The 27,575-nt window shown below is 30.3% G+C and overlaps 2 protein-coding genes across 2 annotated transcripts; both read right to left on the reverse strand.

The window, feature by feature from the left end:
- Nucleotides 1-887: 887 nt before the first annotated feature.
- On the reverse strand, nucleotides 888-17,003 carry LOC103857851 (MLO-like protein 12). The gene is made up of 15 exons (XM_009135099.2): nucleotides 8,006-17,003; nucleotides 7,736-7,793; nucleotides 7,359-7,603; nucleotides 7,131-7,247; nucleotides 6,999-7,059; nucleotides 6,558-6,646; nucleotides 6,380-6,454; nucleotides 6,161-6,255; nucleotides 5,958-6,007; nucleotides 5,822-5,862; nucleotides 5,528-5,701; nucleotides 5,402-5,437; nucleotides 5,242-5,309; nucleotides 5,092-5,152; nucleotides 888-4,696 (listed from the first exon to the last, which is right to left on the reverse strand). Exons 1-15 carry the CDS (start codon nucleotides 8,120-8,122, stop codon nucleotides 4,256-4,258), a joined length of 1,728 nt encoding a protein of 575 aa, XP_009133347.2. The 5' UTR covers nucleotides 8,123-17,003; the 3' UTR covers nucleotides 888-4,255.
- Nucleotides 17,004-17,252: 249 nt separating this feature from the next.
- LOC103857852 (protein NUCLEAR FUSION DEFECTIVE 4) lies at nucleotides 17,253-20,137 on the reverse strand. Its single transcript, XM_009135100.3, has 2 exons — nucleotides 19,074-20,137; nucleotides 17,253-18,695 (listed from the first exon to the last, which is right to left on the reverse strand). The coding sequence occupies exons 1-2, from the start codon at nucleotides 19,633-19,635 to the stop codon at nucleotides 17,455-17,457; spliced, it is 1,803 nt and encodes a 600-aa protein (XP_009133348.1). The 5' UTR covers nucleotides 19,636-20,137; the 3' UTR covers nucleotides 17,253-17,454.
- Nucleotides 20,138-27,575: the final 7,438 nt, after the last annotated feature.

Here is a 27,575-nt window from a genome sequence, read left to right on the forward strand (position 1 = left end):
TCTTCTTTTTCTTTTTCCATCCTTGTTGTAAAGGTACTTTGAGAAGAAGAAACATGAATGAAATATTATTAAAAAAAGTTTCCTACGCGTTGACCCTCTTTCGTAAGTTTTTTTGTAGAATCATGTGTCCATCTTGCTTTGACCCATAGTTCCAAATTTTCAGTCTTATAAAGGGTCTCAAGTGGTTTCTTCTTTGAATTTTGTATTACTTGTCCACATCATCATCCACTATAAAAGTTTTTTTTTCCGCAAGTTGGACAAATAACAATAAATATTAAATAATATTCTATTCACATTTTCTGTGTATATATATATGTACATAGGTTAACATTCAAAATTTTCTGCAAGTCGAAAAAAATCCCTAGATAATAGTCAATTATTTTAAAAAAAAATAGTATACAATTCTTCTTACGTAATTGGAATTATATTTAGGTAGACTTAATTAGCTAGACTATATTAAGTAAGACCACTTGACAATTTCATGATTTAAATTTTGGTTATTCCTGTTTGACTATCCGTTAAGTTTCCTCGAAGACAGACATGATTTAAGCAAGTTTCTTATCCTAGAACAACAAAATTTGGACTGAAGTTTCCTTTTGACGATATTAAACATGCTCAATTACACAATCTTTTGTTTCTGTTGTCTATGTAGATATTTAAATTTTGGTGCATTAGTAATAAATTACATATTTTATGGATCACACATGGTATATCTTTAAAATTAAGAAAATTGTTCTAATAGATAAGAATTTCTATTTTAAAATATTATATTTTGAAATTATATAAATATGAGTATAATAAATAATACACTATTTATTCACATAATAAATTTACAATCCTAAACATATGTTTGTCTCTATTATATTTGTATGTTTTTCTTATTTTTCATATTTAATTCACGTTTATTCACAACACAAAATTACAACAAAAAAAAAAAAAAAAAACGTTATTATAAGGAAAAAGAATTATATATATATATATATAAGTTTTTCATTCAAAGCTAGATTACTAACAGAAAATAGAAACTGTTTTTCAATTTATTATGCTAGTACAAAATATTTTTGATTATCTGTTATAATTTTCTAAATAATATTTTTTTATTATATATATTATGTTTTGTATGTAGGTATTTGTGTTTTATATAATATAACTGTTTATTCAAAAGTATTTTAAATCTATTTAAAGCAAGTTTTAAATATCTTAAAATAATTTTGAATCTTTATTTAAATATTGTAACTGATATTATTTCCAGAATATGAAAGATTTCGGCAATATACTAAATTACTTTCATCATTCATTATTCTTATATTTTCAAATGATGTTTCGACCATCGTGTTTTCTTTTATTAAGTTTAAATCCATTACGTTAGCGGGCGTCCGGTAGAAACAAATAAGCCCAGTAGCTTAAAGTGTTAAATGAAGAAGAAAGTTTCCACAGCTAAAATTCTTATACTAATGTCTAGAAGAGTCTGTGTTTAAAAAAAAATGTCTAGAGGAGTCTGATTTGAGTTTTACCATGATGGCCACTTATCATTTAACTAAAGTTACTAAACTAATAAACAAGGGGTGTTCAATATGGATATCGGTTTGGTTTCGGTTCGGTTTTTTCGGTATTTCGATTAGTAAAATATAACTACCATTTTAAATCCATATTTACTTCGATTCGGTTCGGTTTATATACCGTCGTTTTTTGGTTTATTCGGTTTTATACCAAAACAATATTATTTAGTTTGAGATCATATTACATAAATTTTAAAGTCATATTATCATCGTAGTCATTTATTAAAAAAATATTATATTTTCAAATAAAAGAACAAAAAAGTTAAAAACGCTTATACTTTCAGATGAAATAATCAAATTTAGAATTAAAATCAAAGCTCAAAAATTTGAAAATAAAAATAAAAAAAAAACAAAAAAGAAGTATGAAAGAAAAGTTTTTCCACTATTCTATATTTAGTGTTCATCAAAGTCATGTTTCTTCGATTGAAACTCTGTTCATTTATAAATAAGAAAAAAGTTGTGAAGAATTTTTTCTAGTTATTATCCATCAAATTTATAACCTTCACTTCAATTTAATCAATGCCAAAAGAAAGCAAAATGATTAAAAAAAGAAGACTAAAAAATAAGAAGCTTCAGTTGCGATGAATTGTTTTTTAATTATATTTTAAGTGTTTTTCAAATTAGGATTTTCTATTACTATAAAAAATATAATAATAATTATTAACAAAAGAATAACTTATATAACAAATAGATTTTCATGTGACATTATAAAATATGTACATATTTACATGTTTCTACTTTTGATCGGTTTTGATCGGTTTATTCTGTTAATCGGTTATAAACCAAACCATATCCAAATCCTACGGTTTTTATAAAATCACATCCATTCGGTTTATATGGTATATACCAAAACCACACCATATTGTCTATTTCGGTTCGGTTTGGTTTGGTACGGTTCGGTTTTACCATATTGGACGGACCTATAAACAACGTATAATCTTTGATCAATGCTTGATAATTCATATTTCTATAGGATTTTTTTCCAGATTGAGATTAGCAGATTTTAGGAATATGATTTATCTAAAATGTATAATTAATTTAAAGAATATAATCTCAAAGACTAGTGCATACTTGACATCTCTTTTACCATGGGTTGTTCTAGAGAAGATAGAATTCTTGTAGTAGCCTTTTCTGGATCCGTGGATAATTGGAAATGCATCGTTGCTTCTCCCCATGTTATTCCAGGTGGAATTTCTTAAAACATCCTACTTCTCACATTGTACTGAATGCTGCTTCCAATTTATAATTGTAGTTTTTTCTGTCGTCTACGGAGGATTACACCAAGCCGGAAAAGGAGCAATCATATCACCCGGAAACTAAAAAGACAACTGAAAAGTATCTAACATTACAAAAACTAGGAATGAACAAGGTCCCTAAGAAATTGTGAAGCTAGCAAACAATTATCAAGGAAGGGAAGCAAGTTGATAAGAGCAGCAGGGACAAACGAGATGAGGGTCAAGATTATTGAGGTGATAGTAAGGCTTAAATAAAGTTTCGATACGAACCACAAGCAACCGCCACTGACAAACAAGTTTTAACTAAGGGAAACCACAAGAAAACAGATCTCCACCCAAGTAGCAGACAGAAAAACGGATGACAATCAAACTATTCAATGACTCAACAAAATTGAGCTAAAGCTCCACAATCTCTTACCAAAAATTCCGGAAGAACCTGTCGGTTTAAAACCAAGAAATGGCACGACATCACCAAACTGAAGCTTCACAATGAATAACTCAAGAATAAACCTTGATGATAAAATTTCCTGATACCACAAACTAATTTTAAATAATAACTTATAACTTATTTGATAGGCATCTATAATAACTTACTTGATACCTACTCTAGGAAAGGTTCGCCACTGGTAACATCATCAAGGGATGAAACATCTGTTCCGATCAAACGGACAGAGATGTGAGATGTTGACACTGTAAGTTTGGTCTTGAGGCTCTTAGAAGACTCTTATTTCAAAAGAGGCACATGTCATCCGCCAGAAACTTTGCACAATGGTTGCAGATACACTGTACCAATGGATGGTGGGGATCTCCGGAGTTAATTCCCTAAATTCATCTCTCTTCCAGACCCACCACAGTCTTCAGGAACCAACATTACAGTAAAAGATTTCCAGAGTTTGATGTGAGACAAACGTGTCAGAGTGATACTGAGAAAGATACTTGAATCCGCAAAGAGAGAATGTTGACGCTCAAATTCTGCTTGACGTCCTTTGTTATGTTTCTCACCGCCTCTGCTCTTGCTTGCCATCGGTTTGTGATCTCGGTTTCTGAAGGTTACATGATTACATCAACTACTTAACTCTGTATGTTGTTGTCAAGCTCCTAGACAAAAAATTTCCTCGGTAGAAGGGTGAAATTCCATAGAAAGTCTCCAAGATTTTAGTATATAGATTCGGCTCCATGTTAACATGTCTATCAAACAACTGTTGTCAGAGTTGTAATGATATGACTATATGTTACTGTTATAAGCATAATATTCGAGACATCAAGATCCTCATGCTCTGCTTAATTTAAGAAGATAACAAAAGCAAAGTCTCAATGCATTAAAGATTTTAAGTTGATTATAAACGTTTTGGTTTTTATTCTGATAGCAAAAATATATAAGAAGAAAAGAACGAGAACTGTTTATTTCAAAGTTTATATGATTTACAAAGAATGAACAAGAAGTCCAGTATAGAACTCATATCACTTCTTAAAAGTAAACTCTGGTAAATCAATCTTGACATGCTCAGTAATCTCTTTCTCTTCTGTAACAGGACTAGCTACGTCAGCATGAGGTTGCTGAATATTGCCGTTATCAAAATCTGTGATGTCACTGTAGGGAGAGACATTTTGAGATTCAGGATCAAAGAAATGCTGAGGACCATGGCCGTGTCTGCCAGAATCAGATAACCTAGGAGGAGAAGGAGATGCAGTGAAGCTGGTTTGATGATCAAGGCTGCGGTTACGATTGTGGAGGAGGTGATCAAGGCTGCGGTTATGTTTTGGCGTGGTGGGGCGGCTCGAGCGGGGTGTGTTGGACCCTGAGTTTCCATGTTTGGCCTGTTTCTTGGCCGTGTTGTGCCATTTTTTTAATGCATTGGCTACTCTGTCGTTGAATATGGTCGGCCTCATTGAACTTCCCATCTGTAATTACAATTTAGTGTTAGAGAATTATACATAGACAACTCGAGATCTAATAATGAAACTATATACGAGACATGCATCAATCTAATGCACTGCCATTTGATGTCGACTAAAAAAATATCTAAACATTCTATTGTTGACATGATATCATATTTAAAGTTTATACATGTTATGCATGTTATGGATGCTTCGATTCTTTTTTATCTTGTTAACAGTGGGATAATCTCCTCCAGTCCCTTAGTAAGCTTTTAGATATTTCAATCCAAAAAAGTATCCTCCGTCACATAGGTGGTTTGAGTCCGGGGCACAAGGAAACTAACCGATTAGTCCGCTCATTACTAAACAATTAGTTTTGATCGTAACAAACACGATGTTTAGCAATTTGGATTATATACCTGAGTCACAAGAGCATAGAGAGGTAGAGTGATGTAGCTGCATACAACTTGTATCAATACCCTGTCGTATACAACATCAAGAAGTTTAGTGCAAAGATACAAAACATAATTAATATATATTTTTATGTAATAGTTGCGGAGTTTACAAACCCCATGGTGATCCTGATTGCAATATCTTCGGTTTTGTGGTGGAAGCAGTTCTTGAGTGTGAACTCGTACTGCAAAAATTAATACCAAAGCCATAATCAATTAATTTCATGAAAAAAACCTTTTTAAATGATATTTTCAGAAGAGTTGGATTGTTACTCACGGTGCTCCAAACGAAGAAAGCTAGTTGAAATGCATTCTGTAAGAAATATACAAAACTATATTATTTAAATATATCATAACTCAAAAATTCATTAAACACACATATGACTAATTAAATTAGTTATACCGTGAAAAGAACCAAGTGAATGAGAAAGAGAATGAAACGAGGACGACCAAACCAAAAGAGATCATCACCCGGTTCAACCACAGGAGCTCCTTTAACTACATCTCCTTTATCTTGAATCCTCAATCCTAATTTTGATATTATCACTTGAAGTTTTGCTCCTACTATTAATATCACCTTCATTTCATAAAACAAACCAACCATATAATTAATATAACTAATATTATGTATTCACAATCACAACTTGATAACAAAACCAGTTGAAAAGTTTGAAGTAATGTGTCTGTAATTACTTACAAGCAAAGGGAGGAAAGGCAGCCAAAAATAGGAATCCCATCCTATTAAAATTTGAAAAAGAAAATAGAAGTTTGTATCAAGTTGATGTATAATTTACTTAGTACTTAAAATGAAATTATAAAGAATTAGAACCAACCATGTGTATTAGTCAATATGAATAAGACAGCAATGCACCATATCACTGGGCTGGAGTTTCATTCACACACACAATCACTTATTTAATCAGAATTTTTTAATATATTATGGAAAATTAGATAATAAAAAATTTTGGTAAAAGGAAAATTACATAATTGAAAGAAAATATCAATGAATTTGATTTAAAATAAGAAAGGGACTAACCTTATACCCACAACAGCCTTGAAATCTTCTTCCAAAGATCTTTGAATGTATTTTTGAAAATCGAAACGAGCTTCACTTCCTGCAGGCAAATGCGCCTGCACCCATTCAATAATTAAAAAAAAAAAACAGGTTCTGGATGAATAATATGATAGTAAATCTTCTTTGGGTCAAAACTAGTAAAATAATTATTACTTTTAACATTAAGCAATGATTACTTACCATTATAAAGCCATGTCTTAATGTAAGATAATCCACTTTTGTCACTGATCCAAAGAACTGTCTGAAGAAACATGTCTGCATGCCCCCGATTTATCCATTATTCTTTGTTGTAATTCAAAACCAAATTACAGGAAACAATAAGTAGAAATTTAGAAGAATGATATAAATAAAAACTTACAATCCAAAGGGTAAAGGAAGACTTGCTCCATATATTCAAATGTCTACGTCCAAACGATGTATCTCTTGCAAATCTGAACCTTTCTGGATCTACAACATTTAAAACAATAAAATGCAATAAAATAAATTAAAAAAAGGACAGAACATATATAATTACTAAAAGTGATGGCCGGTCTCTTGCGAAATTGTTCATTTACAAGTCAAACATTAATCGTGTTCTTATTGGATATTCTACTCATAAGTCTGATTATAAAACTCAATGAAAAATATACGAGTGTGAGAGATGTGGATGAATAAACAAATACAAGTGATACGTGATCATGATGTTAACGTTGCCAAAGTCAAACACCGACGAAGATATTTTATCTGAAAATACTCATTTTTGTTTTTGTTCTTTGATGATTAATGGACATGAGATAATGGCCAATATGTTTGTGCATACCATTGGCATATTGGTACTCAAGCGTTTTGGTCTCTTTCTCCCATGATTTCCATTTCTTCATCTGCATATTACATCACAAAATTAAACAGATACATATGTACTTGTGAAAAACGTATAGAAAATATCATGTACCTTGGTTTTCCCCAAAGCATAGGTTATAATGCAATAGAGAATATGAAATACAGCGAGCACGAAGATGAATATATGCAATTGGTGGATACCATATGCAGATACCAATGCTACTTTCCCCTGAAAATAATAAATCACAACAAAAATAAAAATAATAACAGTATTTGTGAAACAAACAGGAGGAATACTTTAAAAGGTTAAAAGTAATGAGTAGCTAAAATATAGACATGCATTTTCTGCGCATTTGTCATAACCCTTTGTGGCTAAACTTCGACGAGGACTATAAAAGTCGTTGGAGTCGTAGTCTTCAAGAATTTTGCGACCATCGTCGATATAATCTTTACTATATTTAGCGAGCTCTTGTTGGCTACTACAAGGATGCCAAGTCGCAGCAATTCTTTCTGGAATGCAAATTTGGGAGACTGGTGATTGCAGTACAACAAGTAGAAGCGATATGAATCCCAGTAGCATCAATTCTATTTTTACAACAAAAACCAAAAATAGGAGGGAAATTTGTTAGAAATTCAAATAGAAAAAATTGATCGTATTGTGATACAAAACTACACCCAAGGTTATAATATATAATCTGTATAGAATAGTGAACTTGCCTGCTTTAACCTTTTCAAGAGCTTCATATAAAGCCTTCTTGTTCTTCCTTTTAAACCACTACAAATATTGGAAAGAAAAATTGAAGACTATGGGAGTTACCGACTAGATTTTGATTTTCTAGTAAAGAAAAAAAGAGAGATAATGTAGCTTTGAAGGCATTATATAGTGAAATTATCGTATATTTCTTATCGTTGGAGAAGAGCACAAAAGAAGAGAAAGGAAGACTTGGATGATATAAAGATCAAAACATAGAAGAAAAATATACGTACGTGACCAATAAAGTGCAAGAAATATTCGATCATGATAGAGATGAAAAGAATAACGAAGCAAACAGCAGCAAGAGCCCATGTTGGAGTCTCTTCTAGTGATCTATCTTTTATTGCCATTACTTTCACTTCTCAAAATTCTTGAACTCTAACTTATTTTACCAAAAAAAAATTCTTGAACTTTCTGATCAGCTTTTAGGGTTTCACAAGTTTTATAGATAAGGGGAAAACGAAAAAGAAAGTGATATGGCTTTTGATCCCGTTATCTCCATATATATACACATGTTAAAATAAAACAAGCACATACGAGACATACCCACTAAAGAACCACTTCATATTTATATTTTACCAAAACGTGTATATTTATGTATCTTGTTCCCGCTATGTCTTATTTTCTTGGTATTTATAATCATATATCTTTCAGAATATTCGAGAAATACCCACTAAAGAACCACTTCATCAATTGCAAAACAAAACATAAGTCTAGACAGGGTGGAACAGGAAGACAGAGAAACTGAAATCAATGGATTTGAAAACATTCATTCTCCATTGTAAGACAAAGAGTGAGTTAATTTTTTGTTTAGTAAATTAATATATCAGCGACAACTTTTAATGATTCTAGAGTTTTATGGAAATTCGTTTTGTATGGTTGACGTCACATGGGGCGACGAGTGAAACATGTGGATGGATGATCGGTTTCATGTTTACATTTTCAGCTTTTGTTCCAGTTAATTTTGCAGAGGTTTATATCCAGTCAAAAATCAATCTTACTCATAATTTCAGTGAAAATCAAGCCATCTAACCATTGAAAGAATCACCAACGAAAACTGGCTTGAAAAGAAGAAGGAATAGCATCTAGACACCCTAATGGCGTCTGTTGAAAACTTTTAAGTATATTTTTTAAATTAACATTTCATATTGATGAGTATAGGTGCTCCTGCATGGCAAGCAACCATAATACTAGTTGTTAATAAAACAAGATAACATATACACATGCGTTGTTATTTAATATTTGCAGAGAGAATATAAGAAAATCAAACAAGTGAAAGCTGTAATTATATATTTATTTAAATAAAATCATGGGAACGAAGACTTTTGACTAATTCAAAGACAAGAACTTGTTGAGGTTAAGGCTCAGCAAAATATTCGTAGGTTATGATTCAGTACATTATCTGCATAGATTCAAACAGAAAATGGATATCCGTAACTTTACAAAACAAAACAAATACTAATATGCAATATCCGAAAGAAATGAAACAAATCCCAAATACTAATAATTTTATGAACGAATATCCGATCCGATATGTTATACGCATATAAATACATATATTTCAAAAATTATATATATATATATATGTAAACGTTATATTTTATGTAAGTTTTACAATATTTTAATTATATAAGTTAATTATATTTTTAATAAATAAATAAACTTTTATGTGATAAAATATTAATATTTTCTATTATTTAAAATTTTATTTATTTTTTATTTTATTTATACGAATTAAATCAGATATCCAGTTATCCATAAGATCAAATATCTAGATAACTAGTAGCTACAGATTGAATCGGATCGGATGATTGATTACACGGACAAAATGAATCATAAATACCTTAAAAAAACCCACATATTCGATCCGCGCTCATCCCTAGTCGAAGTTACTATAAAAAGAGGACTTAAGATGAAGAGTCTTTGGGAGAAAGGTAGCATCGTGTGAACGACCACTTCTAAATTCATACCTTAAAACGAATTGTTCAATTACAAAAATCAAATCAAATGTGCAGTCTGTACAAATCTAAACCTATATTCAACTCCTCTAAAGATCAATCAACAAAACAAAAAAAATGAAAGCAAGACAATACCAAACTTTTTTACATGGTGTTCATCTCATTTTTCAATGTCAGGAGCAGCTATTCTCACTGAGGCTATACTAGCTAGCAATCCACTAGAACCAACTCAATATCACTTCGATTGGACCGTGACCTCACCCAGTTGATTAGACCATAAATCTTCAGTTCTCCACCTTGTTCTTCATCAACTCTTTCCTAGTGAAATATTATTGCTAATATATGAGTAAACTAACTTATGTTATTATCTCCTGACAAAACTATCAACTTTGAATCTTCTTCCTTGAAAAAACCATCATCTTCTTATCTCCATAATCTATGAACTTCAGTTTTCTTTTACCCGTAACAAGTTCAATGCTTCTTTCAACTTGCCTATTGGTAAAACCTTTGTAAAGATGTCTGCATGATTAAACTCAGTTTCAAACTTCAAAACTTATATCCATCCATCACTAGTTAAGTCTTTGGTGAAATGATAGTTCACCTGCATTTATTTTGTCCTTTCGTGATGAACATCATTTTTGGCCAGAGCTATTGCGCTCTGAGAATCACATAATATCTTCACCGCATCTTGATTAAAACCAAGTTTTTCCATTAAACCTTAACCATACTGCCTCTCTTTCCGCCTCTGACAAAGCTATATATTCCGACTCAGTTGAAAACAATGGCACAACCTTTTGTAAGTTTTATCTCCAACTTATCGGATTTTCTCCAACAATAAACACAAGACTTGTAGTTGACCTTTTTCCCATATGCAACACCAACATAATCGGCATCCTAGTAACCCATACTTACAAACTCTCCTTCTTTTATGTATCTCAAACTCATCTTTGAAATCCCTTTAATGTATCTAAGTATTCATTTTACGGCTCGCACTTCCCATCGATGCAAGGCTCTTCAAACTTAAAGAATATTTACATACTTTTACAGATTTTTGTCTATCTGACACTAATTGTTGGTTTTTTTTTAAATTCATGTCCAACTCTACCCTTATCGATTAGTATGATACTAATCATAGAATATAAAACCTGCATGGATTTATTTTATATTCCTTTCCAATACTAATCATTATTTAATTTTATTTTGTATAATAGACATTATTTGTCTAACCACTTTCTTATCTAACTAAACGATGCATATTTACTGGCAATATGAAGAAGTGGGGAAGCACTAACGGGAATTCCCTTGTAATTAAATGTACATTATATAAGCCAATAATTTTCTTAATTCTTGTTGACCATAAGAAAATTACGTAATACTTATACAGCTTACAAAGTATTCTTACGACAAAATGAGTACTTAACGTAAGAATATTTTGGTTTGAGCTTGGCTAGGTAAATCATCAATGTTTCTATATCATATACCAAGAACCTTTTGGCAAACATTTCGGCAAGTTTTATTTGAAGTTTTAACTCTAACATGTTATATTTTCACCAGGCTATAGTTGTTGACTGTAGAACTTCATTTATAAGAAGGTGTAACTTTTTCGTACATATGATGATTTATTAAAAAGGTAGATTTTCATTTGATAAAAAGGAAATTTGAAGTTTTTGATAACTCTAACATGTTATATTTTTCACCAGGGTATAGTTGTTGACTGTAGAACTTCATTTATAAGAAGGCGTAGCTTTTTCTTACATATGATGATTTATTAAAACGGTAGATTTTCATTTGATAAAAAGGAAATTTCACAGATAAAACTTTTTATCAAACTAACTTGGCCATTATCACTGTTCATGATTCTACTATATTGGATGTGTATTATTTTTTTAAAATAGTAAACAACCATTAAAACCCTAAACTTTTAAATTAAAGCAAAAAAATCTCAAACTCGTGTTTGAGCAAAACAATTCCTCAGTTTTTAAATATCGGTTGTTTGAACTCTCATCTTTTGTTGACTCGGCCATTTAAGAAACTCAAATAGTCAACTGCTAAACTAAAACCGTTAAACTTGACAAGAAATTGGGACTGAGCTTCCAAAACCTGACACATAATTGAGAGTGACAATTGACTTTACCAAACTGATGAAAATTATTAGCAGTCACCGGAGAAACCACCACTTTTTGTCTTAATCGGAGATTTCTTCTAAAATCGATTTGGGGAAGATAAAATCAAATTGGTGATTAGGTTTTCGAATGACGAAGATGAATTCGATTTAGGATTTTTCTTAAACAAAATGTTTTTTTTTTCAAAAGAGCGTCGTATTAGGTATAACACGAGCATAAATGTTGACTATTCGAATTTCATAAATGGTTGAGTCAACAAAAATGATAGCTAAAATGGCTAATATTTAAAAGTTAAGGAATTTTTAGTTCAAACATGAGTTTGGGATTTTTATGGTTTTTGTTTGAAGGTTCAGTGTTTTAATGGTTGTTTTCTCTTTTTTAAAAATGTGAACTTTCTTTTTTCTCCCTTTATGGGAAACATTTTACGATATAAAACAATAAAATCCAAATATATACAACTCATCCAAAACAAACCACACTTCATGTTACTGTCAAATGGCAATTAACATTATTAGTTTCTTCGGGTTTGGAAGCCAGCCAAATTGTCCCAACTCGAAATCGTTCGGTTTTGCATTTGAATATATCAACTGAAGAACAGTTTTACGTTTTCACCATATATAATGAAAGTATCATGTTTTCTTCATATGACGAGATGCAATCGAAATATCCTTTAAATATATTTGAAATGGACCAATTCGATCTATTTTTCTTGATGTTAAACATTTAGTCAAAACTATAATTGGAAGTATGTTAATGGATATACTTAAAGCAAATGGGTATGTCTTTCTGACTATATAACAATGATCAATCGGTTGTTTCAAGACGATTTGATGAATATCATCTCCCTCTCGTAGATTCTAAATAGAATACTTTTAAATTTTATTAATAAAAAGAAAAATAAGAGGAACGTTGAAATAGAGAGATGATCAATCGGTTGTTCTGAAAGGATTTGAGATATTCTTTAGGATGTTACTAGCCACTTATTAATTTATAAATAGTTTTTAAAAAATTATTTAATAAAAGTACTAGACTAACAGTATTTTATGCTTTAGATAACAAAAATATATTTTCTACTTCCAATCTCGATAGCATGCAAATAATACTTTTGTCCGGGTAGGTGTGAATTGGGTGGTCAACCAAAACCTAGTGAATAGTACAAAAGGTAAGATTAATTTCTTGTAAGTTTAGTGAATGACTGAATGCATAGCATGAAAATTTATTATTTTGTAGAAAAATACTTAAATTGTAAACTCTAGTGTACGAGATAGTTTATTGCATGAGACTTGTCACTAGCTAGCTTGACACCATCAGTTTTCAAAAAAAAAAAAAAAAAAATTAATCAGTAAAGCGGAAATGATGAAATCATTCTTGTACCATTTCTTTTAAATTTTGTCTATAAACTCTAAAAGTTCTCTCAATTATTTTTTCTTTATATTTAAATCAGTTTTCTTGTTTAATTTACTTCTTATGGTAAATATGATAAATTAGTTAATAACCATACACTTATTTTAGAGAGGTAAGAAATAACAACAACGAGGTATATGCAATCACACCCTATGGTTATTCAAATAACCCTCGTCTTGCTTTTAAATTATTTATAATAACCATAAACTTAAGGACAGTCAAGCAAGAATATACAAGCTGATCTTCTTGCTTTTAAATCAGCTTGTAAATTAGTTAATAACCATGAAATAAAATAAAACTGTGTGGTTATTATAGAGAGTTAAGAAAACCAGAGTAACCATACTGTCATTAGTATTAGGTTAACTAAACTAATACTATTTATAAACAGTATTAGTTTAATTATCATATTTACCATAAGAAGTAATTTATAAATAACCATAGGGTGTTATTAAATAATTTAAAAGCAAGAAGATCAGCTTGTATATTCGTTTTAAATAAGTTCAATTATTTTATTTTAAATCAGTTTTCTCCAACTAATATAAACACTTTGTATTCTTACAAGATTAATAACTAGATTTTTTTATAAACACAACATACATATTATTGTCACCATATATTATTTTAGAAATTTTTTAAATTAAAAAGATTCGGTGGTTTACTTATACCCTTTGCAGATCTTAATCATATAACTTTACTAGAATAATAACATTATTATCCTAACAACTCTAATAAAAATATGTTATAATTTTTTTTAAATCCTCATTAAAAAATTCAAACGTCAGATTCAAAACCCGCCAAAATTCCTGCAATTATTCACCATCCATCATTTGGTGAGTTTGTTACGCTTTAATTCTCAAAAAAAAAAAAAAAGTTCGTTACGCTTCATTCTTCAATTATGTACAAGAAAATCAATTCTCACTGAAAACCAATTCACAATTCGTACTCACCAAACCAATTCTCCAAATATATTATTAGTCACAACAAGGAATCGAACACATTCTACGAGATTTTACTATACAAAGGATGGAATATTTTTTGTGGCATATTGTATGAAAAAATTAAAAAGACTTAGTTTTGTAGAATTAATCAAAACAATGTCGTTTTAAACCATTGCTTGACACATGATTAACACTAATTAACGTCGGGTTAGTTAAAAGTTTGGGTCTAAAATTTAAATTACTTTTTAAGTTCCATTTTTTTTCAATTTATTTTAGCACCTATATTTTTTGGGTTTGAAAAAACACGACACAAATAATAGAGATTGAAAAAGACCTTCCCCCCTCCCCTCCAAGTGCTAACCAAAACTCAATTATAAACTTTTAACATGAGTTGTTAAGAAAGAACTTTCAACAAAAAAAATATCTTCAACTTTGAAATTACATTGTGCCTAGACTGAGGATCCACCTCTGGTTATATCATTTATTCTATTAAAATTGAAGTACAAAATATTACTTGCCGAATTTTAAGTGATTTCTTACGTCATTTTCATTCCTTTATAAAAGAAAATTTAGTTTAACCACTTCATTTATTGTATTTTCTAAATAATTCGAGAACATTTATTACACAGGTGTAAAATAGAATTTACATATTTTAATTATTTTACTACATCATTTACATTCTATTCTTAATCCTTCATAACTATTTCATTAATTATCTTTATCATAATAATTTGGCATCATTTATTTTACATACTAACCATAATAATCTTACAGGTTTGAATGCAATTATTCAATTCGTGACAAAATTTCAAACCAATGAACAAATAATTTTCTAATCTGGTTGCATAATCAGTTAGACATTAGTATTTAGGTATCCGTTCGTATATGAATCAGTTCTTAAATGTATCAATATTTTTGGGTTTTAAAATTAAGCTCTGGTTGGATATTATAAATTTATGGGTGAAGTCCGAGTCAGGTGAGTTCGGTTATGATGTGTATGAATCTAAAAAATATCTAAATAACCTATTTATTTAGATATGTCTTTAAACAATTTATAAAAATGTAAAACATATTATCCACGCGGGAGAGCGGGTCAAGATCTAGTTACATTTAATTATTTACAGTCTTTATTATCTAGACAGACTAGACATTAGATTAAGTAACACCCTTGACAGTTGCGTGATTTAGATTATGAGTGTGATCGGTAAATATAAAGTAACTAGACCCTGGCCCGCGCGCCAGCGCGGATATGAATTTTTGGTTTTTGATTATTTATTTAACTAAATGATGTATTTATAATATTTGATGTATTATATTCACCAAGTAAATAATTTTTTTGGCGTTTTAAACCATCTATTTATCACGAATATTCGATATTATATAAAAAATTGAGCAAATCGAGGTAATTAGAGAATTGTGGATGATATATAAAAAATAATGGTATTAATGTAAAATATGAAGAAATATTATATTATGACTTAGTATTGCATAAAAGATATTAAATTAGTTATACATGTTTAAAGAAAATATAATGGTTTTTAAACTTCTATGAAAAATTTAACATATAAAAAAGGGCGATTAATTAGTCATCAAATTGTAAATAATTTCATAATTTTATTAATAATAAATTATTTATAAGCTTTGTATTTATTGATTTGTTTTTTTATAAAACTTAGAAAATCAATAGGATGATTGGTTGGTTGATACATCCTATAAAGAAAACGAAAACTATAGGTGGTTTAAATATTGTACATCGATTGATAAATGATGTAAGTTGACTATATAAAACTTGACCATGACCATTTCAAACTAAAGTATATGTAGGTTATATGTATTTGTTATATTGTAGTTAATATATTTTAAATATTATATACGTCAGTGTTCACATTTTCGTAAAAATAAAATTCAAGTTCATTATTGGACTGTACTCGTCCGTAATAAAGCTACGTTAAATATGATGTATTTTTAGGTTCATTTATCGACATTAAGTTTAAATTTGATTAAGGAAAACTTATTAATTTAACCGAAAAAAATAAACATTAAAATAGATAGGTTCATTTAATGATATTAAGTTTAAATTTGATTAAAGAAAACTCATTAATTTAACCGGAAAAGATAAGCATTAAAATAGGTAGTTTAATTTAATTCTCAGTGGCATAGAAATGTAAATATTAGTAAAAAAAATAGTAAAATCTATAATATTTGATAAAATTTATTTTTAAATATAAATTAGATTTAAAAAACTCTGCACATGGTGCAGGAAAACACCTAGTAATTATATCTATTACCTTATTCCATATACTAAAAGAAATTATTCTTGACCAGAAGTCTGGAACTGTCATAATTTTTGAATAAAAATGTTCAAAGTTTTTGTTTTGATAACCTACTCAAATATAAACAATTCAAAAAGGAAAACACATGTTTTGTTTTCACAACCACTCAAATACCAAACATTCAAAAACATTACAATTTGTTAATTATTGTGTTATATCAATATGATTTCAAACTATATGACTTTATACTAGTAATATCCATATATTTTCTTGGCATGCTTTTAATTAGAAATCTAGTCAAAACATAAATTACGAGACGAAAGTTTGAAATCTGTGCGATCTATAAAGAAGAATACTTCTGGTTCATCCTAACTAATTCGTTGGGACGACTTTCCAACGGTTTATTGGTTTGTCTTTTTGGATTCTTTATCCACTACCTAATTATTTATCAGCACTACATGTGTGAAACACTTTCACGAGTGTATCTTTTCAAATCCAGTACCCACTAACTTAAAGTTTGAGACTACAGTTTTGAATATCTCTATTTCTAGATCTGTTGCACGTTTTCAAAACAAAATTCTGTCCTTAAACCCTTTTACCTTTCAACTTTCCACATATCATTGTGACGCACTAGTTCTATATTTCACAGTTACGTAAGTGTTAGACCACATTAAAGTCCAAGTGGTACTAACACACGTGAGCCAACTCTTTCCACTTGCAATAATTTTGAGTTATCTTTTATAATGATTTACCTTTATTTTAAGCAAGTCACTTGTGGCTCATAAATCACAAGTCCAACTCATTAGTTTATTCAACACCCTTATCTATCACCAAATTTCACGCTTCCGCTACTATCCAAAACACAAAACGATGAAAACATCATATAAAGTATTGCTTTTAAAAAAGAAAACAAGTGTGATGGACTGATTCCATAAAACATATATATGTTTACAAAATAGTGCACCATATATAGGTACCAACCAGCTTTACCCTCCTTTGCCTAACACTTTGCCGTTAGCATTGTCATTCTCTTTATCCTCGGCCACCGACCTTGATGGAGCAGTCGCTGCCATCTTCATCTCAGTGGCCAACGCCTTTTCTCTAAACTTTTTGTAGATATCACTCTTGTAAAACTTCCTGGTCCGGATCACCAAGATCATGGAGACCAACACACCAAATAAAGTTACCGCAGTAATAATAATAAATGACAGCTTAAAACAAGCCGTGCCCGTGCAGCTCAGATCTTGCCCACCACTTCTCTGTATCCCTAATGCATTGTTTTGCTTCTCAGCCTCCTTATCATACAAATACCCCGCGACACGAACGTTTAGCAAATAAGACCCGATGGGGCTTGCGACCGACCCAAAGTTATACAATGTAGAGTAGTACTTAAGCCCAAAAATCTCAGAGATTATAGCAAACAGGAGCGGCCATTGCGCACCAAAACAAAACCCTATGATGACCGATGCGACGTAGAGTCCACCAGGGACGTTAAAAGCTATTAGAAGGTGGCCGGCGCAGGAGAAGAGGAGGATCAAAGTGAGTACTAGAGGTCTTGGGAACTTGTATTTGATCAAGAAGATCTCCGAGACCACACCTGAAACCACACGACCAAAGTAATTCCATATGCTTACAAGTGACACAAACGTGCTTACACTTCTCTGTGGGTAACCCAATGATCCACCGATTTGACCTAAGTTGTCTATCGCAGTCAAAGTCCCTCCCACACCACATATGGTCGCTAAGAACAATATCAACATGTCGACGCTAAACAACGCTTGCAAGATCGTATAGTCATCTCCTCTCTCCGGTGGACTAAACATAGTCGTCCAACACGACGCCGTTTTCTCACTCTCCACCTCCGTTGACCTTTCATCACTATCTTTGACCTCAGATGAGTCTAAGCTTGGTTTCTCCGTGACGATATTGATCGGTGCTGGATCGTTTAACGCGACCTGTTTATCCGTCCAAAGCTTCTTCTCTTCCAAGACAACGATTAAGACCGGCAAAAGAAGCAAGATGATCACCACGGCGGCGCTACCTCCAAACTCGCTCCGTGTAAAGCCGGAGAGTTTGTCAGCTATGATGGCCGCCATGAGAAACGTCGCGAGCCCGAGTGATATGTAGAGGAAGTTATAAAACACCTTTAGCTCATCTTTCTGTCTCACCACCTTCATATTCCTTATCGTCCTCAAGAAAGCAAACGAGATTGCTGCAGGTAACCAACCTGCATAAATAATAACTCATACAGTTAGTCAAAAGGCTAATCAAGATTCATATGACTGTAACCAATGTTTAAGAAATAGCTAGATAGTAATTAGACGTTTCATAACCAGTAACCCAAGTAAACGAAAGAATCAGTAAAAAAATTTCATATATAATCACCTCTTCTAGCTAAACTATAAAAAATGGCGTTTGAACGCTGCCTAAACAGAATTTTAGAAAAATCATTTTGCTTATAACCAATTTTACGTGCCGCCTAGACGTCTAGCATCAAGTTTTAAAACCATATAGTAATCATTGACCTCTGTTTTCCTCTGTTGTTTCTCTGTTTCATATCATTAACCGTATTGTTTCATTTTATTTATTAAAAAGTTGTACTTACCAATCATCAAGATGAGAGACTTGGTGTCTTCTCCATAAAAGGCATGGTAAAGCTGTGTAATAATGGCGCCACTAAGACCAACATACCCCTTGAGAATCCCTAAGACAACCCCACGTGATTCCGGGAAGTTCTTAACACACGTGACTAGCGAACCCGTATTAGCGAACGACTGTGAGTTGGCTCCGATGCAGATGTAAAGACACATGTGCCAAACTTGAGGCTTCGGGATCCGTTTTGTGACGGCAAGCCAAATCATGAAGTAGCCGAAGAAGTTAAGTATAGCTCCTATTATGAGGATGAACCAAGGAGGTGTGACCTCGTTGATTAGACCCGCGAGGACTCCTACGTTGGCTCCAAGATCTTTGAAGAAACTTAGGAGGTTAAGAGTTGTTTGGTCATAGCCTAATGTTCTTTTGATGTCACCTGAGTAGAGACTGAACATGTAAGTGGCTCCAGCCGCCGACATGATTAAGAGACTCGCAAAGAACATAAACCATCTTCCTGTCAGGATTTGGATGGTTAAGGTCTTCATCGAGCCGCCGCCGGGACTTGCAGCCACCATTTTTTGTTTTGTTTTCTTTTTTTTTGTTTGGTTTGGTATTGAAAGAGAAATGTGTGTTCGAGAGGGATGCTTTTTGGTGTTGTTCTGGTCGGAATATATAAGCAACGAAGTGTGCGTGAAAGGAGAGAGATGAAAGAGGGCGAAGACCGTTGTTGTTGACGTTGACTTGGAGAGTAGAGTTAGAGAGGGGAAGGTTGGAATTAGAAGCTATGCTTTATCTTTACAGATTATATTTAGATATTGTATAGATTTTATATTGCATAAAATGGCAATAAATTCAATGCATGGAGTGGATTTTATTCGAGGTAATGCATTTACTTCTTAGAAACAAGACGTAGACAAATTAGAAAAGGTTTTGACTATAGTAAGATTGAGATGAAAAGATGGTATGAATTACATTTGTGGTATTATAAAGATAAGGTATTCATAATGACCGACCGATCCGTATTGAGTGGACTACGTTAGAAGGGATCTCTGATGCCATATATCTGCTATATAACCATGTAAATAGAAATAAATATTTTTGAAGTAGAAACTTTTGTTTTGTTAAACTATTTTTGAAGTACAGCTTGATATATTTGACTCTCTATATTTGAAGTATAAGTTCATATATTTTTCTGAAAATTTCTTTATAACTTCACTTTTTTCATATATTTGACTCCTTTTTCATCATATCATTTCCATTTATAACACCTCTATGATTTTAGTCAACGAAACATATGGTAACTATTATCACCAATATAAGCCAATAATTTCCTATTTTGGATATTAAAATTCTTTCTAGAATGTTTTCAGATGATACAAAATTAAATTTAAATTTCATAATGATGACATATCTAAAGATTCTTACTATTGGAATGCCTTATGTATATTCCAAAAGGGCTGATCAACAAAATATAGATTTTAGGTGACTTTTAACAGATTAACAATTCAAATCTCAAAGATCCTATATGTAGTTTATATATAAAATCTAGAGAAAAGTTGTAATGGCAGAGTGATCTTACAAAGACTATATTGTTCAATCCTGTACACACTACACAAGTCACTCGACTAATATTTATCTATAAGTAGTGTTTGCTAGAAACCAAAAGGGAACTAGTATAATGGATATAACTTTTCAGATTTTTTTTTATAACGCTGATTTATTATAACATTATATTTATGAGAAATATTACATAGACGATTCGAAAACCGACAATATTACTTGCCTTATGAGAATCTATGCCTAACTGCATCATCTGAGCCATCCTATGAAGATCAACTCTTGACCAGATTTATTTGCATCGTTTTGAAGATCTCTTGTAAGTATTTTTTCTTTAATCTGCATTAATAAATTGTTCTTTCCGAGATTTGAAACCTAGATTTCCTGTAATCTGCAAGAAATTATATAGTCTGGGATTCGAACCCCAAACTTGGGTGTAAAAACCTTTAAACCTAAACTAGTAGGCTACAGTGTTTACACAATTTTTTAGATTATCTAATGAATGTATAAGAAGTTGCAGTTTTAAGTCCTCTTGAAAAAATATTATTTTTTAACACAAACTACTCATATTAAAACTACCATCAGAAAAAAATTATTATGTGGGAGGAATATCATTTCAAAGCGCCGACTTAGCCGATAAGTCTGCCTCAGTGTTTAGGGAACGAGAAATAAAAGACGAAGAACAAATTTCAAACAGAGAGGATAGAACTTTGATGGCTCTGGCTATTCTGTAAAGTTAGACCGGTGGTGACTTCGAAAGGATTACTCTAACGAGCAGTTGACAGACTGAAAAAACACAGACTTTGTTGAAACCCAATGATAGGGCGTGAAAAATATATATTTGCTAAAGTGTTTTCGGTGATTGATATACGGATTCAAAAACCTTTTTCTTAAACAAATACATAGAAATTACAGGAATATGAAAAAGGTTTTGAAGCATACTACTATTTTTTATGAAATATATATATATATATATATATATATATAATAAAATTAAATATATAAATTATAGGAAAATTAAATTAACATAAATTGAGTAAACAAATACCAAGACTTGTAATGAAAACAATGATTTTTTACTGTCAAAGTTAAAGATTAAGAACATCATTTTATTCTTATTCCATCGTTTCTATTAAAAACTGTCTTAAACTCTGATTCCTCTAGTGAAAGATCTTTAAATTCCTAAAAACATTTGACCAACAAATATTAAAATTTAATTTAATGCAATGAATCAAATTAATTATTTATTACTAAAATCTCAAACTGATCATTTAACTATCATACATTTTAAAATATTTACTTATATGTTTTAACAGAACATTTACACATCTAATGTAAACAACATTTTTAAACAATTTGCGCATTTCCAACATATTTTGAAACCTTTCCGAAACCATAAAAAAAAGCAACCTCATATGAATATTTCATGCAATCCAAGTTATATAAAAATAAATAAAATAAAGATACTTCAAAAAACATGTTACCGTAATAACATTAGTATATTAGAGGATACTTTTGAGATAAAACTCAAATAAATAATTAAGAAAATTATGTGCGCATTCAGATGACTCGTATATGGAATTTTTAACTAAATGGTAGCTTTACAGCTAGTATTCATTGCATATTTATGTAGTATATTATCATTAACTATTATCATATAAACTATAATTAATTGCAGAGTTTATTTGAAATACTAATTTCATATGTGAGGTTGGAATTTTTTTTTTGTCAGCATCAAAGGTTGGAATGTTTTGGGATTTTCCATGAAACATTATTCCCGTTGTAATCCTTTGATTAACTGTGAGAATGAAAAAGAAAAAAAAAACTGATTAGCCTATCACCAGAACTACCTGTAAGACCGAAAGGTTGGCAATTTTTTTCATTTGTAAGAATTATACCAAAAGCATCTCCAACAGGTGCGGTTTCAATCACGGGTGTTAGACCAGTACTTGTGCTCTCTAATTTTCAAAGCCTCAGTACACTTCTTAGCACGATTGGCGTGGAGTTTCGAGGACTGCTCGACGACATTAGGTGTTGTTTATGTGTTATTGTTGCTCCTATCCTATGGTGTTATATCATATTGCTCTGTTTTGCTATGGTAGATGTTTTAGCCGGTTTAGTTTTGTTATTGTATGATGTAAACAATTTCTCCAGCTATGAAGACTAATGATTTATAAAGTTGTTGTTTGATCAAAAAAAAAAAACATCTCCAACAGGTCTTAAAAATGAAAAACCCCTCAATTTTTGATGTTTTTTTAATTCTCCAACATACTTTCAAACTCTCAAATTTTGAAGTCAAGAATAGTGAAATCTCAAATTTGAAGGTCCATTATTCAGACATTCAAAACACTATTTATTTTTCATTTTAGTCCTTCTAGTTATTCAACTTACATATAATTGTATTTGTATTAATTTTTGTATCACTTTAATCTTCATAAATATATTTCTTTTAAATATATAAATATATTTTCACATATGTGTTATTCTTGATACATAAATTTCATAAATAGGTTAAAATTTAAATTAAATTATAAAAACTAGAAATATTATGTATATATAGTTTAACTATTTTGTAACTCTTTTCTCTAATTAATGCTTTTAAAAGATTTTTTAAGAATTTTTTTGGTGAAACCAAAGTATCTATATATAAGTTATAAATATTATGTTTATTATTTTTAATTTGTATGAAGTTTAATGAATATGATTAAATTATATTAAAATTAAGGATTAAAATACAAATTAGATAAAGTTTTGAAGATAAATTTTAATTTCATTGTTGGAGCAATCCACCTTCAAATTTTATTTTGAGGTCCTTAGCTTCTAACATAAGACTTTTTGTTGGAGGTGCCCTAAGACCACGATTATTGCGGTTTCCAAAACCGGTTTCTACAGGATTTTAATGTCTGGGTTCCACTTTTTTTTTAAAAACGGTCTCAAAGTCGTCAGTTAAAGATCGATTTTGAGCTAGTTTTTTACAGTTTGCGGACTCCACAGATACGTGACGGCCCGCAATTAGTCTAATTTTTTTTAAGGAGAAAAAAATAAAAAAATTAAGGACTCCCTTTACGGTATCACGCGATAATCATGCTCTAAGCTACGTAAACATGATGTTTAAAATATCTAGGTTGAAAGACAGCATGTGAGTAGCGATTGATGAATAATTTTCCGTATATGACTACACATTTGAATTATTTGTAAGAATTGTACATGCAACTGGCAGTGTTCAATTATTTTTAACAAGCATGCAGATTGCAACATAGAGTACCTTTTTCCATTAAACATATTAAACTGAAGTAGAGTAATAATTATTAACCAAAAAGGCTTAGGCAACAAACAATTAGGTGTAGAAGTTGAAATAACATTAGATGCAAAATAAGTTATTAAATATGAGTTCTTAATGTTCTTATTTTTCAAGAAATAAGGTGTAGTTTTACATACTAATAGCTTGGTTCCAAACGCAAATGTGTTTGTATTTGATAATCATATATACTTTCTAAGCTATAAATGTGCATATATGTATATATTATTTTTCCTATTTTGTATTTAAAAATTATAAATGATGTTTGATTTAAAATACGATAGTGTATCTCTTAAGACATTATAATTGTACCTTCTAATTTTCTTTTAAATAGAAAGCAAATCCAAACAAAAATAAACATTCAAATTCTGATGACAAAAAAAAAGCATTCAAATTCTATATAAGTACTTACTTTTCAGACTTAGTGAGTTCATTTGAAGCACTATTTCAAATACTATTCTTCAATTTAGAAAATTAATTACAAAGTTTGACACAAACACTACACGATTCCTCTTCATTTATTTTGGTGAGACCATGATAGTAAGACTGTCAAGATATATAATCTTTTTTTAACACAAAAGAATTATATCTATAATAAATTTATTTGAGATGAAAATGAATTTCTGCGATAATTTTCTACAACTTGATATATTAATGTGGGAAATTAATCATCAAAATTATTTTCCAGCATTATTTTTCTCTTAATTGGACTCTCCATTTTCAACATCTCATATTGACTTTCGATAGAGCTGTTTTTTTTCTATGCAATGTCCTATATTTAAAATCAAAGTAATGAAAAGAAAAAGAGAAAGAAGGTATATATATATACTATCTCGGTCTTGGACATCTTTTTCTTCTTATCAGATATGTTTTGATGAATTTAAACTTCACAAGTAGGTCGGCAAAATAAAATTCTTAATACGTTGTGGTGAATGGCAACTGCTCGTATATAATTTTCACCCTTTTTCTTACATTTTCTTTGTGTTTGAAATTTTGTTTTATTTTTTCAACGGGTCATTTAATTAAGATAAAATACATACGTGTCAAATCACGAACAAACGCGTCTAAGTAGACTAATCAAATTGCTTTTAAAAACTATGTGATTAGCTATTTATTTTTTCTAATTTTTAATCTGACACAAAAGTTGATTATATTAGTTATATGATCACGGTTAGAAAAACTAAGACATATAACCCTTAACTAATATAATCAGTCAGCAAAAAAAAAAAGATAAAATATAAGTCAGCAAAACTGCAGGACCATAACATGTTTGTCCTTCCCATTTCATAAGCATGAATCACTAATTGACTGGTCCGATCTCAGATTCACCATGGTGCCTGATGAAGATTTTGAGTATAATAATTTTAATTTTGCTTTCATTGAATAGTCGGTCAATATCTAGTATTTGATCGACCTTATTTATTTATCCATGAGGTATCTTTCGTTTGTATATAAAACCAAGCAAAAACTGAAGACGTGCAAGATAGTAGCTCTTATATAAAATTGATATATGAGGTACATCTAAGGACTCTCTCACTTGGAACATGTTGACTTTTAAACACCACTGCATTGATACTTTTCGGTTTAAATTTTTTTGCTTTATGCATAACGTAACATGTTCCGTCTCCGGATTCGGCTGAGTTCGGTTTGAGTAATTTGATTTTTGGTTTATCTGAAATAAAGTTCGGTTTGGTTTGAAATTTTGTTTTTAAAAATCCTACCAAATTTAAGTGAAGATTTTGATTTTAGTTTAATTTCGGTTTAAAATTTTGGATGGATGTGGTTATTTCGGTTCAAAATTTGGTTAGTGTGATTTGTTCGATTCTGGTATTTGGTATGGTTTACTTATAATTTTTTGGAAAAAAAAAACTAAAGTAATCAATTGTTGAACCGAACCAAAAACCGATTTTTTAAATCTATCGAATCGAACCTAACTTCCATCCAAAATAACTGAACTAATCGAATATTTTGGTTCGATTCTACTGGTATATAATATATATATTATTGCTTATTGTTGTATTATTCATTATTTGCATATTTAGTTTTTGCATTATCTTGAAGTAGTTTTTTCATGAATAACTAAGAGTTATTTAGTGGTTAAAATTATTGGATCAACTAATAGGGTCTAAGGAATTATGGATACAATTTCTGTTTGAACCTGATCTCGTAAAAAAAAGGTATGGTTTGAATTTAGACGGATTGAGGGATGTATGAGTTTTCGGGTCTAGAATCTCCTAATCATTCAAAAAGTAGTAGTTTTCATGATAACTTGTTCTAATCACGGATCAGCAGCAGAAGTTGCAGTTTTGGGATCCCTAAGGATGATGACGTTTTAATGGTCTATACATGTCCGCGTCGTAAATACTGTAAATCTTTTTTTTTTAAGACAGAGTCTAGCTCAGTGAGCTTTATTTATTCAGAAGGAAAGTGAGTTGCACATACGGCAACCCTAATTGCATTAATTGGTGCTCATAATATGCTATATACATCATACATGTGTGAATACGCTTGGTATGATAATTTAATACTATATGAGTCGAAAACTTGGGCTTGTGAGTTAAAAACATTGGCTTTCTATTGAGCATGATCATGCTGTATCCGTCATAGGCAAGAATATGCCTTTTTGTATCATTATTTTGTGTCTAAGACATTAAAAACCATTTCAAGTTAAGTCTATTTACCTTTCTATGTTTTGGGATTAAGTCTGTATTGATTAGAACCGGCTCAAATAATCCGAAGTTCAACCTATTAATCTAGAAAGTATCATTTTGTTGTTTCTTAAAATAAATAAAATAATTGTAATAAAATAATTGTTTTGATTTATGTGCTTACTATACTTTATGTATACAAATTATTTCTATATAGGTGATTTCTAATATGTTATTTGATCCTGACAATTCAAGAAATATACTTCTTCAAATTGAAGTGATTTTAAATATTGGAATCACTATATATATATATATATGTGTGTTATTTCATTCAGATTAAATATTTTTGTCTTGATTTTTATTCCTAAAAAGATTTTAATGAAATATCATGACAAGATTTCAATCACCTCTTTTTGAGTTTGCTCTAAGAATGAGAGATTTAATCATTCATCTAATAATTCTTTCTCCATAGTACCCTATCTAGCTATTATAATTGTAAGAATAAGAGATTTGAACTATTTATTAAAAAATTTCTAGTTTATCATTTAATAAATCAAATAATTCTTACTTTATATATTGTTCACATATACTAAAATAGTAAAATATTATATATTTTTTTATCAGTATACTTTTAAGTAACTAAACCTCAAAAGCGTAGGTTAATAAAATAACCAATTTGTTTGTTGTTCTAAAATTAAATAATTTTTAGACTTAACTGGAGAATATATACTAGACAAATATTTATATTTCGAGTATGTACCTCTATTTTATAACAGCTTGATATTTTAGATTTGAACACTAACCTGTGAATAGAGTTTACCGGTGATTTTTTTTTTCAAAACATTTGATTCATAAATATGTATCTAGAGTGCAACTAATTTTTACACATATCCATCTTTTTAAATTGACATTTACGTAATTCGTCGAATTCACAAAAGAAGTTAAGAAAAGAATGAAATCTCATATCAGTGAAATAGAAACGAGAACGAAAACATAATTTTATAGAAGTAGA

The sequence above is a fragment of the Brassica rapa genome, chromosome A03 (genome assembly GCF_000309985.2).
Source record: "Brassica rapa cultivar Chiifu-401-42 chromosome A03, CAAS_Brap_v3.01, whole genome shotgun sequence".
NCBI classification, from domain to species: domain Eukaryota; kingdom Viridiplantae; phylum Streptophyta; class Magnoliopsida; order Brassicales; family Brassicaceae; genus Brassica; species Brassica rapa.

Coding starts and splice junctions, on each gene's coding strand:
- LOC103857851 (XM_009135099.2), bottom strand. CDS start 8,122: ATGGCAATAAAAGATAGATCACTAGAAGAGACTCCAACATGGGCTCTT. Junction 7,248..7,358: donor ATGACAAATGCGCAGAAAAT/GCATGTCTATAT, acceptor TATTATTTTCAG/GGGAAAGTAGCATTGGTATC. Junction 4,697..5,091: donor TCTATGCTCTTGTGACTCAG/GTATATAATCCA, acceptor TTGTAATTACAG/ATGGGAAGTTCAATGAGGCC.
- LOC103857852 (XM_009135100.3), bottom strand. CDS start 19,635: ATGGTGGCTGCAAGTCCCGGCGGCGGCTCGATGAAGACCTTAACCATC. Junction 18,696..19,073: donor GTCTCTCATCTTGATGATTG/GTAAGTACAACT, acceptor TTATTTATGCAG/GTTGGTTACCTGCAGCAATC.